Genomic DNA, 17,976 nt, shown 5'->3' on the forward strand with positions numbered 1-17,976 from the left:
GATGCTATACTCCTATTGATGCATCCCAGAATTGCATTGGCTTTTTTAGCTGCCGCGTCACACTGTTGGCTCATGTCAAGTTTGTGGTCAACCAAGACTCCTAGATCCTTTTCACATGTACTGCTCTCAAGCCAGGTGTTGTGTGGACCTTGCAAACAAACACACATGGATGAGGACCACAGTTTTCACCACAAAGCCCTGTCTGGAAGGCAGCTGGTGAAGTGCAATGGCTGACAGAGCAATCCTGTGCCAGATGCCTGCCAAAGCAAGGCCCACCCCTTTCCGTTGGGCCGGCAGCTGGACAGGCAGCACATCTAAGCTGTGATGCTGAGCCTGGGCTACAGAGGGTGGGCGAAGAACCCATGGCAACTTCTGCTTTCATGTTACTTCTGTTTTTGCCCTTGGTTCAAGAAAATGTAAGTGGAAAACAAGGCTTGAGAAAAAGAGAAGAGAAGACAGGGAACTAAGGCAATGAAAGACTGAGCAGAGATGGCAGCTCTGAAGAAACCCTGCAGTGTGTAAGATATGGGGGGCTGTATGCTGTGGGGCAGGTTGGGGGGCGTGAGGGAGACAGGTCCACATACAGAGTGATTAGAGGAGGACCTGGAGCAAAGTATGTGATCATAGAATCATAGAATCATAGAGTTGGAAGAGACCACAAGGGCCATCGAGTCCAACCCCCTGCCAAGCAGGAAACACCATCAGAGCACTCCTGACATATGATTGTCAAGCCTCTGCTTAAAGACCTCCAAAGAAGGGGACACAGTACTCCAGGTGAGGTCTGACCAGAGCAGAATACAGTGGCACTATTACTTCCCTTGATCTAGATGCTATACTCCTATTGATGCAGCCCAGAAACGCATTGGCTTTTTTAGCTGCCGCGTCACACTGTTGGCTCATGTCAAGTTTGTGGTCAACCAAGACTCCTAGATCCTTTTCACATGTACTGCTCTCAAGCCAGGTGTCACCCATCTTGTATTTGTGCCTCTCATTTTTTTTGCCCAAGTGCAATACTTTACATTTCTCCCTGTTAAAATTCATCTTGTTTGTTTTTGCCCAGTTCTCTAATCTGTCAAGGTCGTTTTGAAGTGTGATCCTGTCCTCTGAGGTGTTAGCCACCCCTCCCAGTTTGGTGTCATCTGCAAATTTGATCAGGATGCCCTTGAGCCCATCATCCAAGTCGTTGATAAAGATGTTGAATAAGACCGGGCCCAAGACAGAACCCTGTGGCACCCCACTAGTCACTCTTTTCCAGGATGAAGAGGAACCATTGATGAGCACCCTTTGGGTTCGGTCAGTCAGCCAGTTACAAATCCACTGAGTGGTAGCATAGTCAAGACCGCATTTTACCAGCTTCTTTACAAGAATATCATGGGGCACCTTGTCAAATGCCTTGCTGAAATCAAGGTAGGCTACATCCACTGCATTCCCTTCATCTACCAGGCTTGTAATTCTGTCAAAAAACGAGATCAGGTTAGTCTGACATGACTTATTTTTCAGAAATCCATGCTGACTATTGGTGATCACAGCATTCCTTTCTAGGTGCTCACAGACTGTTTGCTTAATGATCTGCTCCAGAATCTTCCCTGGTATTGATGTCAGACTGACTGGGCGGTAATTATTTGGGTCTTCTCTTTTCCCCTTTTTGAAAATAGGGACAACATTTGCCCTCCTCCAGTCTGCCGGGACTTCGCCTGTTCTCCAGGAATTCTCAAAGATGACTGCCAGTGGTTCTGAGATCACATCTGCCAGTTCTTTTAATACTCTTGGATGCAGTTCATCTGGCCCTGGAGACTTGAATACATCTAAACTAGCCAAATATTCTTGTACTATCTCCTTAGTTATTCTGGGCTGTGTTTCCTTTGCTGAATCATTTGCTCCAAATTCTTCAGGTCGGGCATTGTTTTCTGTGTCCCCTGTTTGCATTTCATCATCTTCTCCTCTGAGTGACCCCACTGTTTCTTTGTTCTTCCTTTTACTATGAACATACCCATAAAAGCCTTTCTTGTTGCTTTTAACCTCTCTAGCAAGCCTGAGTTCATTCTGTGCTTTAGCTTTTCTGACTTTGTGTCTACACGTGCTGGCTATTTGTTTGAATTCCTCTTTGGTGGTTTCCCCCCTTTTCCATTTTTTGTACACATCCTTTTTTAATCTTAACTCAGTTAAAAGTTCTTTAGATAGCCACCCTGGCTTCTTTAGGCATCTTCCATGTTTCTGTCTCATTGGTATTGCCTGACGTTGTGCTTTTACTATCTCTCTCTTAACAAACTCCCAGCCATCATGAATTCCCTTTCCTTTTAGTATTACTGTCCATGGGATCTCACCCAGCACTTCCCTAAGTTTTGTGAAGTCGGCTTTCTTAAAGTCAAGAAATTGAGTCCTAGTATGCTTGGCTGCTCCTTTCTGCTGTATAGTAAACTTCAGAAGAGCATGATCACTCGCGCCTAATGATCCTTCCACTTCTACCCCACTAACCAGGTTATCAACATTGGTTAGGACCAGATCTAAAATGGCTGTTCCTCTTGTTGCTTCTCCCACTTTCTGGACAATGAAGTTGTCTGCAAGGCCAGTGAGGAATCTGTTTGACCTTATGCTCTTGGCTGAGTTTGACATCCAACAAATATCCGGGTAATTGAAGTCCCCCATTACTACTATCTCCCTTCCTTTTGCATGCTTGGCCATCTGTTCCAGGAAGGCATCATCTATGTCCTCCGTTTGGCTTGGGGATCTATAGTAAACTTCCACAATGAGGTCTCTGTTATTCTTCTCTCCCTTAATTTTGACCCAAATGCTCTCACTTTGGCTTTGAGGTTCTAAATCTTGGATCTCTTCACAGGTATACACATCCCTGACATATAACGCCACTCCTCCTCCTTTCTTGTCTAGTCTGTTTCTCTGAAATAGATTATATCCCCCCATTATTACATTCCAATCGTGGGACTTATCCCACCAGGTTTCAGTGATGCCTATTATGTCATATTTAGTTTGCTGTACCAAGAGCTCAAGCTCATCTTGTTTATTTCCCATGCTTTGCGCATTAGTGTACAGACATTGAAGTCCATTAATCATTCCCCCGTGTCTCTTATTTAAGGATTTTTTCCTCCCACCACTAGGTCCGCGTGCTGTTTGCTCCATTTGGTCTATGACATTTGGATGATCATCTTCATCAATTGATAGTCTCCTACCTTCAGGAGCACTGTCTCCCTCCCCCACATTAGTCAGTTTAAAGCCCTCCTGATGAGGTTTCTGAGATTTTTGGCAAAAACATTTCTCCCAACCGTTGTGAGGTGCAGCCCATCGCTTGCCAGAAGTCCATCTTCAAGAAACTGCAGTCCGTGATCTAAGAATCCAAACCGTACCTGTTTACACCATTTGTGAAGCCAGCTGTTCACTTCCACTATTTTTCCGTCTCTCCCTGGGCCACGTCGTTCAACTGGGAGGACAGATGAGATGACAATTTGTGCATTTAGTTGCTTCAATTTCCTGCCGAGAGCCTTGTAGTCTCTTTTGATCTTCTGGAGGCTATTGCTTGCAGTGTCATTGGTTCCCACATGAACCAAGAGGAAGGGGTATTTGTCAGTGGGTTTTATGATTCCTTGCAGTCGTTCAGTTACATCTTGGATCTTAGCCCCGGGGAGACAGCACACTTCCCGAGACATCTTGTCAGGCCCACAGATCACTGCTTCTGTTCCCCTCAGTAGGGAATCCCCTATCACCACTACATGCCTCCTCTTATGTTTGGTCGGGGTTCTTCCGTGAGCTGTCCGTTCCAAGGTCGCCTGCACATTCCCTGAGGACTGATGGCCTAAAAAGAAAACAACGGCAGATGGGGACGTGGCAAATGATGGAATGAGGAGCCAAAGAGAAGCTAGGAATGGAGCAAAACGACACGAGGCTCAGAGACAGAAGGGATGGTGCAGCCTTGGCATGCAGGAAGGATCAGGCAGAGGAGAGCCAGTGGGGCAGACTGAAGGTTGCTGCCTTCAGAGGGGAACCCTGCCAGTTGCAACTTCTTCTGCTGCAGCATTTGCAGCCCTTAAGGAGGACAACAAGAATCAGGAAGCAGAGGCAGGGACTTGATTTCATATATAGATTCATATATAGAATCATATATAGATTCAGATGGCTTGACTGCACATTCCTAATATTAAGTCAAAGCTTTTGAAAGTCACGTAGTTCAGATACTTGGACTGTTTCACAAGGAAAACTAAAACTCTTGTACATATTGACCTTATGTCTCTTAAACTTTAGATAAAAATAAATTGCAGTACATTGTATTTCATTATGCAGTGCCCTTTTACAACGCTTCATAGACGTAAGCTAAGGTTACCCAGATGTCCCCATTTCCTGGGGACAGTCCCTGTATTTACAAATCAGTCCCTTGACAAAATCCAGTGAAGTTGAAAAGTGTCCCCAGATTCATTGAAAAAAATCTGGTAACCTTAACGTAAGCAGCTGATGTGATTGTCTTCCTCAGCAGCCCTCTCCTGTCCTTGGAGCAGTTTCATTTCACAGCCTTTGTGGGGTTTTGAGCCAGAGGAGAGTTCCTCCTCCTACGTCAGTTTCGCTCAATGTGTCTCCTCTTCTACAGCCCAGACTGTGATGAAATACAAACTCCGCCCCTTGTTAAAGAAGGTAACCTCCAAGCATATAAATATCTTTCCCATGGCTCAGGGCTACTAACTTCTGGAGACGTTTTAAGGAGTTCCAGTAAGCACAGGCTGGCTGGAGCTTCTGCCATGGAGGCGCTGGCTTTCACAGAGGGGCCCAACCCTCACAGTGACCCCCAAACAGCAAGAAACTATAGGATTACCCTGTGTCTTGCAGCATGTTTGGTCATCTTGATGCTGGTTTTACTTCCATTTTCTATCGCCTGCATTCTTCTCCATCACAAACAGGTAAGCAGATAGCAAACCTCTAGAGAAAGATTTATTTAAAACATTTTCCTCCTACTCTTCAGCTGAGAAAGCTCCCAGAGTGAGATCATTAACAAAATAAGCCAGTCGCTGCCCTCAGGTTTACAACCACAAGACAGCAGAAAAGGCGAGGGGGGAGGGGGCAAGCAAAGAGGGGCTCCAGTGCTTGCGAGTTACAAAGTTCTTGCAAGGATCCCCTTGAGGGAGAAGCGCCCAGAGGGGTGAGTGCCAAGGGGTGCCCCCCAATTTCCATCTTTGATGCTGCTGCTGCAGCCCAATGGAATGACAGGTGTTAGTATATCGATGATTTGTATTAATTAGTAGTTGTAACAATTTTATGTCTATGGTGACTTTATGGGAAATACAATACTGGAACTTGGCAGCATTGGTCTAGTGGAATTTTAAGGAAGAGACAGTGCAAAATAGTTATTAGTCTGCTGTGACTCAGGAGACCCCAGGTCATAAAGTCACCAAACATCTTTGGGGCCATTCATGCGCCCCCGGCCCTTGTGGAGTGGATAAAACGGGGAAGGGGAGAAACCCTACCTGCCCCCTGAAGCTCCTTGGGAGGGGGGATAGAAGAGGCATCAATGAATCTCTGCCCTACGGCAGGGGGGTGCTTTTCTTCCCATGGCCCAGGGGTTACCGACAGGTGGTGTCTGAAGGGAAAGTGGGTGAAGCAACAGGTGTGGGTCTTACCTTCAGTGGCGAAGCAAGCCGCTCAGGCGCCTGGGGTGGCATGCCCAGGGGCGGGGCAAGCTGCCCATAGGGACGGGGCACACTGTGGAGCCTCCGGAGTCTGCCTGCCTCCTCCCACTCAGCTGTCCTACAGCTGGGGGGGAGGAGCAGCGGGCAGACCATTTGGGCAGTGCAGAGCCTGCACGCACCCAAGCCACCATGTCTCTCTCTCGGGCATGCTGCCGGCCCCATAGAGAGTGTTGCATGGCATTTTGTCACCCCCCTCAGTGGTGACACCCGGGGCAGCCCCCCTTCCTCCACCCCTGCTTACCTTTTCACAGCAGGCTCCCCTCCAGCCACTCAAGCATACTAGATGCCCCCACCGCTCTATCCTAGAACCGGGCGACAATGCCAACCAGGCAAACAGAGTGTGGCCTGGCAAGAGGGTGTGAGGCCTGGAAAGAGTGTCAAGGGCCAGGTATAGGGGCCCGGAGGGAAATAGTTGGTCCCAGAACTGAGGTTCCCCGTCTGTGCTCTATGAGATGTTATTTTAAGCTCCTCCTTGTCCATGGTCAGAGGAGCTGTGACAAAGCACTGTGGCTTCCACTAATAGCACAAATCACAGAATCATAGAATTATAGAGCTGGAAGGGACCTGAGGATCATCTAGTCCAACCCCTGCAAGGCAGGAATATGCAGCTGTCCCAGACGGGGATCGAACCTGCAGCCTTGGCATTCTCAGCACCAGACTCTGGCACACCCTGCTCCCCTGCTCACGAGGTGCAGTTCCATGACAATTGTTCATCAGGTCAGGGTGGTGGGGGAAGCCAGCCACTCAGAACTCTGAGTTCTTTAAGAAAAGTAGTCTATTATTTATATGGGTCTTATGAGGATTCAAGCAGAGGTACTGGCATAAACGAGCATCAAATCGTTGCAAGCAGAATAATTATGTGCCTGGCTCAGGAATGAGGTTGAAATTCAATTTGGTTCACATTTGCCTGGTTTGCACTTTCAGAAACAATATGCAAAGTGAAATGGTCATCTGTCAAGATTCTCCCTTTGCCAGTTCTCCAGCCCAGTAATGTGTACAAAAATGCAAGCACAAAGGTAAAGCTTGCATCCTTATTCAAGTATAATAATGAAGATCTGAAGAAGGAACTGATGACTCGTTTCCTTTTTGCTTCACGAGGAACAATAGCTAAATACTGGGGGAAATTCAGTTTATGACTCTAGAATATGGGTACACTAGTGGCCAAAATTGTGGAAACATTTCCAAGTGTATTTCCAAGGTTTGATGGCTCATAACACCACTTCTTCTTTTTTAGTAATACCATAAAATATCAATGGAATGAAGAATGTAATGTAACAAAATTTGTTCAATTATCTGAATTCTATCAAAAGTTATAGCCAAAGAACCAGAAAAAGGAAGCACAACTTGCTTAGGTTGATATGCAGTAGCTTTCCTTCATTTGAATGTAGCCAATGAGCACGAGTGTTTAGAGAGCCAATCGGGTGTCATCTTGTTTTGGCAATGATTCAGTCAGGTCACGGTAGGATTCAGCTACTGATGGTATGTACTAGAGCTGAGAGGACATTGGTCAGTGTGTTGTGTGATTGCTATCAAGTTGGTTGGGTTTTTTGTGTTCTTTCATTTAGTGAGCTTGTAAAACATAATAAATAACTTTAAAGAAATGGCGCAAAGAGTTGACTGGTCACCCAGAAAGTGAAGTAAAATAGTACTATTAAGTGAACAAAGCTAAAGTTATAAAGAAATTAGAAGAAAGAGACTCAGTCACTACAAAATTAGACTGGTAAAGGCAGGAAAAGGTGCACAACAGCAAGTGATGATAGAGGAATTGAGAGACTGTGCCCACATGACAGAAGAAAATCATCTGAGTGTATACAAGATGACATGGCGTGATGTAATGTGAAGTTGAGTGCAAGGACAGTTCGGTGCAGACTGCAGGAATATGGTCTAAATGCTAGAATTCCAAGGGAAAAGCCATTGCTATCTTTCAAACAAAGGTTGAAAAGGCTAAACTGGGCTAAACCCATGTTAACTGGACAGCAGAACAATAGGACAGTGTTATTTGGAGTGATGAGACCAAAATCTCTTTGCTCGGTCGTGAAATATGTGAGAAGAATTGCAGAAGATTTACATCTTCCTTTTATTAAGATAAAGGTAAAGGACTCCTGGATGGTTAAGTCCCATTGAATTTGACTCTGGGGTTGTGGCACTCATCTCGCTTTCAGGCCAAGGGAGCCGGCGTTTGTCCACAGACAGTTTTCCAGGTCATGCGGCCAGCAGGACTAAACCGCTTCTGGCACAACAGGACACCGTGACGGAAGCCAGAGTGCATGGAAACGCAGTTTACCTGGCCACCACAGCACAACTGTGTGGAAATGATTTTTGAATTTGCAATTACCTTCAACGGATTGATAAAAACAGAAGATGGAAATTATGGTTTCTAGCTAAAGTACAGCTTATTTGTCTTGGAAAGGAGATAAAACAAATACGTTTGGACATATGCTTGTTACAAATGGCAGAAAGCCAGATTTCCTCCATTTTGGGATGTGTCACAGTGGAAAATCACAGACATGAGAAAAGTGAAAGTGAAATGCCACGGACAGGAAAATAAACAGCCACACAGAAATATACTATATTGGTCTAACCTGCTTGCCAGACGAACTAACGAAGGATCAACATCAGATTGTCTTATTGGAATTACCTGGACTAATTAAAGAGAAGCAGTACAAATATGAGATCATCATCACCCCCCGAACCTCAGAGCGTGGGAAGTCAACCAAAGATTTATAATTTGGCATAAAATTCGGACTGTTTGTTAATTTTATAATTTGGAATGTTTTTAATGTGGTTTTAATTAGATTGTTAAAATGGAAAACTTAATAAATATTATTATATAAAAAATAAAAAAATAAAACAAATTCAGAGAAAGCTATTACCGTATTTTTCGCTCTATAGGACGTGCCAGACCATAGGATGCAACTTGTTTTAGAGGGGGAGAACAAGAAAAAAAAATTCTCCCCCTCACTGCCCAGTGCCCCTTCAGCGAAGCGGCAGGAGGCGCTGCGCAGAGAGGGGGAGAATTCCCCTCCCCTTGTTCTCCCCCTCTAAAACAAGGTGCCCTTCAAGGTGCGTTCAGTTGCCTTCAGGCGGCTACCTTGGAAGCCTGGAGAGGGAGAGGGGTCAGTGCGCACCCACCCCTCTCCCTCTCCAGGCTTCAGGTTCCTTTCGACCTGCTCTTTGGGACGGGGGAAGCCCACCACCAGCCCCAAAGAGCAGGTCGGGGAGCAGCGGAAAGGCACGAAGCCTTCCCGCTGCTCCGCAAGCTTCTCGGGGCTGCCGGGGAGGCCCAGGGCTATGGCTTCTTTAGCCCCGTGCACCCTCTCCCGGCTGGAGAGGTGGCGCACGACTAAAGAGGAAGCCAAGACACCGAGCAGGATGCTTCCCGCTTGCTGTCTATGCTTCCCGCTTGCTGTCTTGGCTTCTGCCATAGCCGCTCTCCAGCCGGGAGAGGCTGCCCACGGCTATGGCAATTCCCCCACCTCCCGCAAAAGCCCACAGGAGCCGCGCACCCTTTAAGGAGCGTGCAGCTTCTGTGGGCTTTTCTACGAGGAGGGAGAAGGGACTGATTGGCCGCAACAGTCCCTTCTCCCTCCTGAGGAAAAGCCCGCAAGAGCCGCACGAAGCTTGTGTGCGTCTTTTGGGGGCTTTTCCTGCCTGCCTCCCCCCTGCATTCGCTCCATAGGACGCACACACATTTCCCCTTCATTTTTGGAGGGGAAAAAGTGGAGGGGGAAAAGAGCGAAAAATACAGTAATTAAAAATGTCTCGTATTAGTGAAAATAATATACAAAATGCATTACATTACAAGTAATTGCATAGGAAAATGTCTATTAGGAGAAATTCGCACTAAGAAGCTGATCAATTCTCAAGATGACTTTTAAAAATTAATTCACAGACTGATGTGGAAATGATTGGATAAATGAGAAAGATACTTTTTATAATAATAATATTTGAATTATTATTATTTGTTTATGTATTTTTAATAATCTTTATTAGTTTCCCACATAAACATATATACATAGATAACAAGTCATACAAAGCAAAAGTAACGAAAGTAAAGAAAAAAAGAAAGAAAGGAAAATACAGTATATTACAATTAAGTAACAAGTTAAAATGTAAAACTTCCAATCATTCTCATTATACTACTTATATTGTCTATGTTTTCTCACACAGATTTATATTATTTCACATTATTTTTATATATTCTGATAAGATATCTGATACACTTTTTGCTTACAAGTATCAATCTAGTTCTGCAAGTATGTTGTTGTTTGTACAATACAATTTTAAATATTCCTTAAATATTTTCCACTCTGCATATACTTTCTGGTTTGAAACTCCTCTGACTCTTCCCGTCAGTTTTGCTAGTTGCAGGTACTCTGTCATAAGAGTCTGCCACTCTGTTATCGTTGGTAGTGTTTCATTTTTCCAGTTTCTTGACACTATTATTCTAGCTGCTGTGATTGCATCCATAAACAATGGTCTTATACTTTTAAAAAATTCTATTGGTAGTATACCTAATAGGAAGATCTCTGGGGTTTTTTTATATGTAAATTTAAATAACTTTTTCAGTTCGCTGTAGATGTTATTCCAAAATTCAGGGAGAACCAGACAGTTCCACCACATATGAAAATATGACTCAATGTCCTTTTTGCATCTCCAGTATGTTGACAACCTGCCTTTATACATTTTAGCGAGTTTTAAAGAGGTGTGATGCCATCTGTATAACATCTTCATAGTGTTTTCCCTGAGGTAGCATGCCCTGAATTTAATATCTGTCCTCCACAATCTTTCCCATTGTTCCATGTAGATATTGTATCCAAGGTCCTGCACCCACCTTACCATTACTAGTTTAACTTCTTCCTCTTTTACTTCCCATTCTAATAAGTAGTCATAAATTCGTGAAATGTGTTTTCCTTTATTGTGGGTTAACTCTTTTTCAAATTTGGATGTTTCTTTTGCAAAACCTTCTTTCTTATCTATACACAGATAAGATATTGGAGCCAATTCGACAGGTGGCTTTTGATTTCATCATATTTCTTCAAAGTTGGCTCATCTTTATCCGCTTCTAGTAATAATACGTGGGCAACTCTCTTTTCATATTCCTCTTTTTAACTGCTATGACTTCTGCGGGTGAGGTCCACATTGGTATCTTTGGCTTCAGTAATCCTTTATATTTAATCCATATCTTACAAAATGATTTTCTTATCACATGGCTCAAAAACCCCTTGTGGACCTTCACTTTTTCATATATTAAGTAAGCGTGCCATCTGTACTGATTGTCATGGCCTTCAAGATCTAACACATCAGTATCTTTTAAAGTGAGCCATTCTTTTAGCCATACCAATCCTGCAGTTGCATGGTATAATTCTAGGTCTGGAAGCGCAAAGCCTCCTCTCTCTTTTTTATCTATTAGTAAAGGTAAAGGTAAAGGTACCCCTGCCCGAACGGGCCAGTCTTGACAGACTCTGGGGTTTGTGCGCCCATCTCACTCAAGAGGCCGGGGGCCAGCGCTGTCCGGAGACACTTCCGGGTCACGTGGCCAGCGTGACAAAGCTGCATCTGGCGAGCCAGCACAGCACACGGAACGCCGTTTACCTTCCCGCTGGTAAGCGGTACCTATTTATCTACTTGCACCCGGGGGTGCTTTCGAACTGCTAGGTTGGCAGGTGCTGGGACCGAGCAGTGGGAGCGCACCCCGCCGCGGGGATTCGAACCGCCGACCTTTCGATCGGCAAGCCCTAGGCGCTGAGGCTTTTACCCACTGGTGTTTAATTCTCGGTTTCTTTCCGTTCCAAACAAATCTTGCTATTTCCTTTTTCCATTCTTGGAAACATTTCAATCTTCCCAGGATTGGTATTGTTTGGAACAAAAAAACCATTCTGGGAAGAATATTCATTTTCACTGCTGAGATTCTTCCCCAAAGATATTTTTTTAAAAAGATCTTTCCAGGATTTAATGTAGTTGTCTTCATACAGGTTTATACTTTTGGTTCATATCCAGATCCCCAGATATTTAACCTTTTTTTTAATTTCCAGGCCTGTTCTTTCTTGTAATTCTCTTTTCTCTTCCTGTGTTAAGTTTTTGGTCATTATTCTTCCATATTTTCTTTTGTTGTTGTTTAGTCATTTAGTTGTGTCCAACTCTTCGTGACCCCCTGGACCAGAGCACGCCAGGCACTCCTGTCTTCCACTGCCTCCCACAGTTTGGTCAAAATCATGCTGGTAGCTACGAGAACATTGTCCCACCATCTCGTCCTCTGTTGTCCCCTTCTCCTTGTGCCCTCCATCTTTCCCAACATCAGGGTCTTTTCCAGGGAGTCTTCTTTTCTCATGAGGAGGCCAAAGTATTGGAGCCTCAGCTTCAGGATCTGTCCTTCCAGTGAGCACTCAGGGCTGATTTCCTTCAGAATGGAGAGGTTGGATCTTCTTGTAGTTCATGGGACTCTCAAGAGTCTCCTCCAGCACCATAATTCATATTTTACTAATTAGGTCTATAGCTGCTGGTATGCTTTGTTTCAGATCTTGTGTTGTTGCAATTAGATCGTTGGCGAATGCTCTAACTTTATAAGACTTTTTCCCACTCACTATTCCTTTTGTATTTTCGTCTTTCCTGATATTTTGTAAAAGTGGTTCTAGGGCTAATATAAATAACAGAGATGACAAAGGGCATCCCTGTTTTGTCCCCTTTGCGATGGGGATATTTTCTGTAAGGTTGCCATTTATAAGAAGTCTAGCTCTTTGTTGGTGATATATTGCTTCAATTCCGTTTCTAAATTTTGTTCCTAGTTCCATTATTTCTATCTGTTTTTTTCATAAAATGCCAGGAGACATTGTTGAATGCCTTTTCCGTATTGAGTAATAACAGGGCTGCCTTTTTATCACTTTTAGCTTCTAGATATTCCAAAATATCAACAATGTTTCTGGTATTTCCTGAAATTTGCCTTCCTGGGAGAAACCCCGTCTGGTTTGGGTGAATGATTCCTCTGAGAGCTTCTTTAAGCCTGCTTGCCAATATATTGGCAAAGAGTTTATAATCACAGTTTAATAGTGATATTGGCCTGTGACTGGATATTAACTCTGGGTCACCTCCCTGTTTAGGTATTAGTGTTACATAGGCTTCTTTCCATGAGTTGGGGATTTTCCCTTGATTAAGGGTGTTATTCATTATTTCGGTTAGTGGTATTAAAATCTCTTCCATTTTTTTATAGAATTCCACTGGGAGACCATCTGGGCCTGGTGTTTTCCCTGTTTTAGCCTTCTTGATTGCATTCCTGATTTCTAATGTTGATATCAGAGCATTAAACATTTGGAATTTCTCTTTAACCTCTGGGATTTTCTGTTGGGTTACATAATCTTCTACTTCTTCCCCTATGTCTACATTTTTAAAATACAAATCTTCATAATATTTAAGAAATTTTTGTAATATTCTTTTGGGATCACCTATTTTTATTCTTACAGATAGGTAGCCGTGTTGGTCTGCCATAGTCAAAAGAAAAAAAATCCTTCCAGTAGCACCAAGAACTAACTTAGTTGGTCTTTAAGGTGCTACTGGAAGGAATTTTTTTCTTTTGACTATTTTTATTCTGTTGATTTGTTTTTCGTTTTTCCTTTTTTGAGTTGTTCATGTGCAAATTCAAAATTGTTCTGTTTAAACATTTTCAGATTCCATTCAATTTCTTGTTCTATTTTCAACTTGTATTCTGCCTGTAATAATTTGATTTCTTTTTTTCTTTTTTTCATTGTTTAGCTGTTTATTCAGCTCTTTTTCCTTTTCCTTTATTTCTTCTAACAATCCCATTTTCTCCTTATCACTTTCATTCCTTTGTAAGGCATTTTGTTTTATATAATAACCGCCTTGCCAGTGTCCCATATTGTTCTAACGTCACACACTTGTTTATTATTTAATTCAAAATATTCCTTCAATGTATTTTTAGTACCCTCTACTATTTTTTCCTCTTTCAATAAAGATTCATTCAATTTCCATCTCCTTGTTCCTGTTCTCCAATCTGATTTTATTCTTAATAAGACCGGGTTATGGACTGAGATTGTTTTTGGTATAATCTGTGACTCCTCAATCCTTTTAAGCATATCTATGGAAACCCATATGGAGTCTATCCTGCTAGCCGATTTATTTGGTTTGGAAAAATACATATATTATCTCTCTAGCCCATGCTTATATCTCCAAGAGTCTTTTAAGTCAAAGCTTTCAGTCATATTCACAAAGCTAGACTGTAATTTCCCCTGTCCTTTATTCCCTCCAGATCTGTCTAGTTGTGGGTTTATTACCCCATTAAAGTCTCCAAGGAGTAATAGTTTATCTTCCAGGTAATCCAACAGCTTTGTTTCTAAGTTCTTGAAAAAAGCTGCTTTTTTCTCATTGGGAGCATACACCCCTACTATAATAATTTATAGTATTATTATTATTATATTTGAATTTATACCCCTCCTTTTTCCCTGACAGGGACTCAAGGCAGCTTATGGACAAGCTCGCTCATCCTTCCTTCCCTCTGTGGCTGGGTACCCCCATCCCGAAGGGGACACAATTCAGCTTGGTGGCCAAGGGAGGGGGAGGGTAGCAGGTGGCCGCAGCAGCTCTTTTGGGGAGGGGGAGGCCTGCTGGGGCTTCCCCCTGATTACAGTGAAATGCTGCTCCCAAGATGGAACCTGGTCTGCTGGCAGCTCCTTTCCCCACTGGAGCTGTTGTGCTGCTACAACTCATGAGTGCTGGCTCTCAGTGATATTCATGCTGGCAGCATCTTCACAAATATCTGAGGAGGAGAGGCCTGCTGGGCTTCTCCCACCATCAGATGAGTTTCTGCTTGTCCCCAATACTCTGCCCTGGAACCCGAGATGAGTTTCTCTTCTTGGAGATGGGAAAATGGGCAGCAGATAGAATTTTCAATCATTATCTCAGATATGTAAAGCCTGCAAGGGTTTTGGGGCATTGGAACAAGCCTGATTCCTCTTCAGGTGAGTCTAAGCCTGTTTGCCCATCTCCATTTGCCACCAATACCAAGTGCTGTTTACAAAAGATGAATTACGCTTTCGTTAACTAAGAGCTGCTTTTATCTGAGAGCGAGAAACAGTTTGAATGCTGTGTTTGCAGATTTTCTCCCCCCCCCCCCCGGAAGTCAAGTAGCATTTTGGCCCCACAGCAACATGTGAGGTAGGTTAGGCTGAGAGACTGTGACTTCGTGGCCAAATAGAGATTGGACCTGGGTGCCCCCGTATGAAAGGAATACTTGAGTAATTACATAGTGAATTCTCAACTTTTCTTTTCTCCACAGTCACCCAAGACTTGCTGGATTCATGGATCTTGTAAGTACTCAGATCTGCTTGATATTTTTTTTAATTACCATCTTTTATTTATTTAAGACACTTCTATACTTCTTTTCATCAAATATGTCTCAGGGTAGTTAAAATGATGAAGGACAATTCTACTATTGTGATTACTATTCATCCATCCATTCAGTTTCATAATGGGATTGAGGAAAGCTGATTATTTCTTGAAGTTTCCTCTGCCCCTTCACTGGTGCTGCCTATGTAAAAGCAAGGTATAAGGACTAATTCTGCACACACACAGGATCTGAGTGTGAGGTTGACTCAAAGTCTCTCTCATATTGAATGAACATGAGGGAGTTGCAGGGCTGTTGCTGCATGTCCTACCCCCCCCCAGCTGTGCATGTTAGCCAGGCACCTCCGCCCTTGTGTGATGGGGCTCTACACGCATACCGAAGTATTGGTACTGAACTTCTCCACATCCAATTAGCCCAGGATCCCTCCCCTCATGTGCAGGAACTCCTTACACATAGATCAGCGTGTTGGGCAATCGTCACATGGTTTGCAGAAGTAAAAAAAACCTAAAACAGCTAGGGGGCCCTGCCTCCCCCCAAAAAAAATTAGCTCAGTGAAGGCTGAGCTTCCTCAGTAGCCACAGAATGCAGAAAGCTAGTTGGAAAAGAAACGTGGAAGTATCTAGGAGACAGAGATGACTGGTTAGAACACTGGAAAGGAGGCCTAGGAAGTGAGACTGTCGGATACCATTTTGCTGCACATAATAGTACAACAGCAATAACCATTTTTTGTACTTTGTTTTTGGTGTTCTTCTCTCCTGGTTTATGCCTGCAAGCTCCAGTCCCTTCTGACAAGACCATCCATTGGGAATGGAAACCCATTTGCCCTGGCTCTGCACTGACTGCAAGTCCCTCCTCACTGGAAATCTTGGAAAGTGGAATGTATTTTGTCTATGCTTATGTGGCCCTTACGGAGGAGGCCTCGACTGAACATCGCTTTTCTGTTTACCTGATGGCCGACTCTCAAGTTCACAGTGTTTTCCAAGGGCCCAATGCTATGCTTGCATTTATAAACATGGGAAGGCCATATTTCCTGAAAAATGGAATAAAGATGCACTTGGACATTAATGAAGGACTCACACATATTGACAGCAATAGAACATACTGGGGGATTTTAAAAATTTAACAAAGGCATCAACCTGTGTCAGCTTTTACTAAGTTGAAAGAACTTGCAGAATTATTTCCTGAGGGGGATTCTGGATTTCTCAGCACTACACCAAGGCGTTTGCCCATGTTCCTGGAAGTCGGCTGGTTGCCCAGTCTTTGCCTTACATTTTCCAAGACCATATGCTTTGGCTTTGCTTCACTCCAGCCAACAGGCAGACTAGATCTTCTTGCACAAAGGAAGCAGAAACTGCAATTCCTTGACTCATCCAAGACACATTTGCACCATTTAATTGAATATCCTGCCTAAACCAAAGATGGACGGAAGGTGAACCTAGATGTACTGGTAGATTTCTGGGTAACGTGCAGTAAATTTGCAAGAATCTCTGACTCCCAATTGTCTAACAGTCACAACAACTAAAAAGCCTCCACCCCCACCCCCAAATTTGCTGAGAGATAACATTGTGGGGAGGGAACCAGAAGGGGATTTTTGTTTGAAAGAACTTGTGAATGAACTTGTGATCACTATCATAACTAGCCTCACGAATTCCTGAACTGAGCATATCCTTAGAGGTATTCCCTTCATTTAATTATTCGTATATATATCTGCCTATCTTTTTAGGATAAAAAACACTGACTTGAATGTCATTGGGCTTCTTCACACTTGCCTTTTGCCTGACTCTTTTCAGGCAGAGATATGTGCTTTTTTTGTAAATAATTTTTATTACTTTTTGACAGTTACATTTTCACAAATAAAAGCAGTAATTAACTCACATTTCTACCAAATCTAAATTTATACAAGTACCTTCTCTTTGAGATTTTTTAAATCTCTGGACTTCCCCTCATACCCACTTCTGGTTCCTTATATTAACCCAATTCTTCTGCATTTCCATACTTACACTTTTCCAATTATTATTTCCCTTAATTTTATCTAATTTTCTACTAGTTGCAAGCATTTACTTAAAACCCTGCCAATGTATCAACTTGTTTACAGTATTATTTGCAGATAAACAATAAATGATTCCCACTCTTTTTTAAGCTTCTCGTTCTCATAGTCTCTGAGCTTTGCCATTAATTTTGCCACTTCTGCATAGTCCATTAGCTTGATTTGCCATTCTTCTTTCGTTGGTGTCTTTTCTTCCTTCTATCCTTGGGCTAACAATATTTGTGCGGCTCAAATCTTGTAATATCCTTTTGCTATTCCTTGAACCATGTGCTTAAATGCTCTGTGTGTTATGTACTGAAGTTCTCACCCTGGCCCTGCAGGGGGATACTGTAGATAGTTCAGGTCCACATATGCTAATAAGGGATCGAAAGTGACGTTCAGTGATTAGATAGTTACAGAAAGTTGTTACAATTACGTTGTACTGGAGCTCTGTATAAACAGGCTGGCTGAACCCTTGAGTTCAGTTCTGTTCTGGCCTGTGAATAAACAAGAGCTGTTTGAAGAATCGCTGTGTCATCTGATATGTTCACCCACAACTTAACACTGTGTCTGAGCATTCCCACCCCCCATGAACTCCCCCCATGAAAACCTGTTCTTTAAAGCTGAATCAGAGGAAATGTCCATTCAGTTTTCTGCACATTGACATTTTCTCCGATTGAGCTTTAAAGAGCAGGAATGCTCTGGAGGAGAAAGGGGGGGCTTTAAATTGCAGACCATGTCTGTAAAGATATGTGTAGATAAGCCCTTAGTTAAACGCACATGGCACTTTAATGTCTATAAAGTGCTTTGCACAATTATTTCAGTAATCGTAACATCGTCTTTGCAAAACAGATGACAATTATAATTCCCCAATATAAGAGTAAAAATGTATATTAGTCATTCAAAAATCC

The 17,976-nt window shown here is 43.1% G+C and overlaps 1 protein-coding gene across 2 annotated transcripts; it reads left to right on the top strand.

Annotated features, from left to right (window-relative positions):
* Positions 1–358: 358 nt before the first annotated feature.
* TNFSF18 (TNF superfamily member 18) lies at positions 359–16,915 on the top strand. 2 transcript variants are annotated; one of them, XM_082226693.1, is made up of 4 exons: positions 359–518; positions 4,592–4,898; positions 14,971–15,001; positions 15,813–16,915. In XM_082226693.1, exons 1-4 carry the CDS (start codon positions 490–492, stop codon positions 16,160–16,162), a joined length of 717 nt encoding a protein of 238 aa, XP_082082819.1. In that variant the 5' UTR covers positions 359–489; the 3' UTR covers positions 16,163–16,915. The 2 variants fall into 2 exon arrangements, 1 of the variants encoding a protein (XP_082082819.1); XR_014220753.1 differs by lacking the exon at positions 4,592–4,898 and having other exon boundaries at positions 365–518; positions 15,813–15,915.
* Positions 16,916–17,976: the final 1,061 nt, after the last annotated feature.

Source organism: Podarcis vaucheri (assembly GCF_965113315.1).
Source record: "Podarcis vaucheri genome assembly, chromosome: 6".
Taxonomy (NCBI): domain Eukaryota; kingdom Metazoa; phylum Chordata; class Lepidosauria; order Squamata; family Lacertidae; genus Podarcis; species Podarcis vaucheri.

What these genes read in the sequence shown, in the direction of transcription:
- TNFSF18 (XM_082226693.1), top strand. Translation starts at nt 490, where the DNA reads ATGGCAGCTCTGAAGAAACCCTGCAGTGT. An exon ending in CTGAAGAAACCCTGCAGTGT is followed by an intron (nt 519 to 4,591) that starts GTAAGATATGGG and finishes CCTCTTCTACAG; the next exon opens with CCCAGACTGTGATGAAATAC. An exon ending in TTCTTCTCCATCACAAACAG is followed by an intron (nt 4,899 to 14,970) that starts GTAAGCAGATAG and finishes TTTTCTCCACAG; the next exon opens with TCACCCAAGACTTGCTGGAT.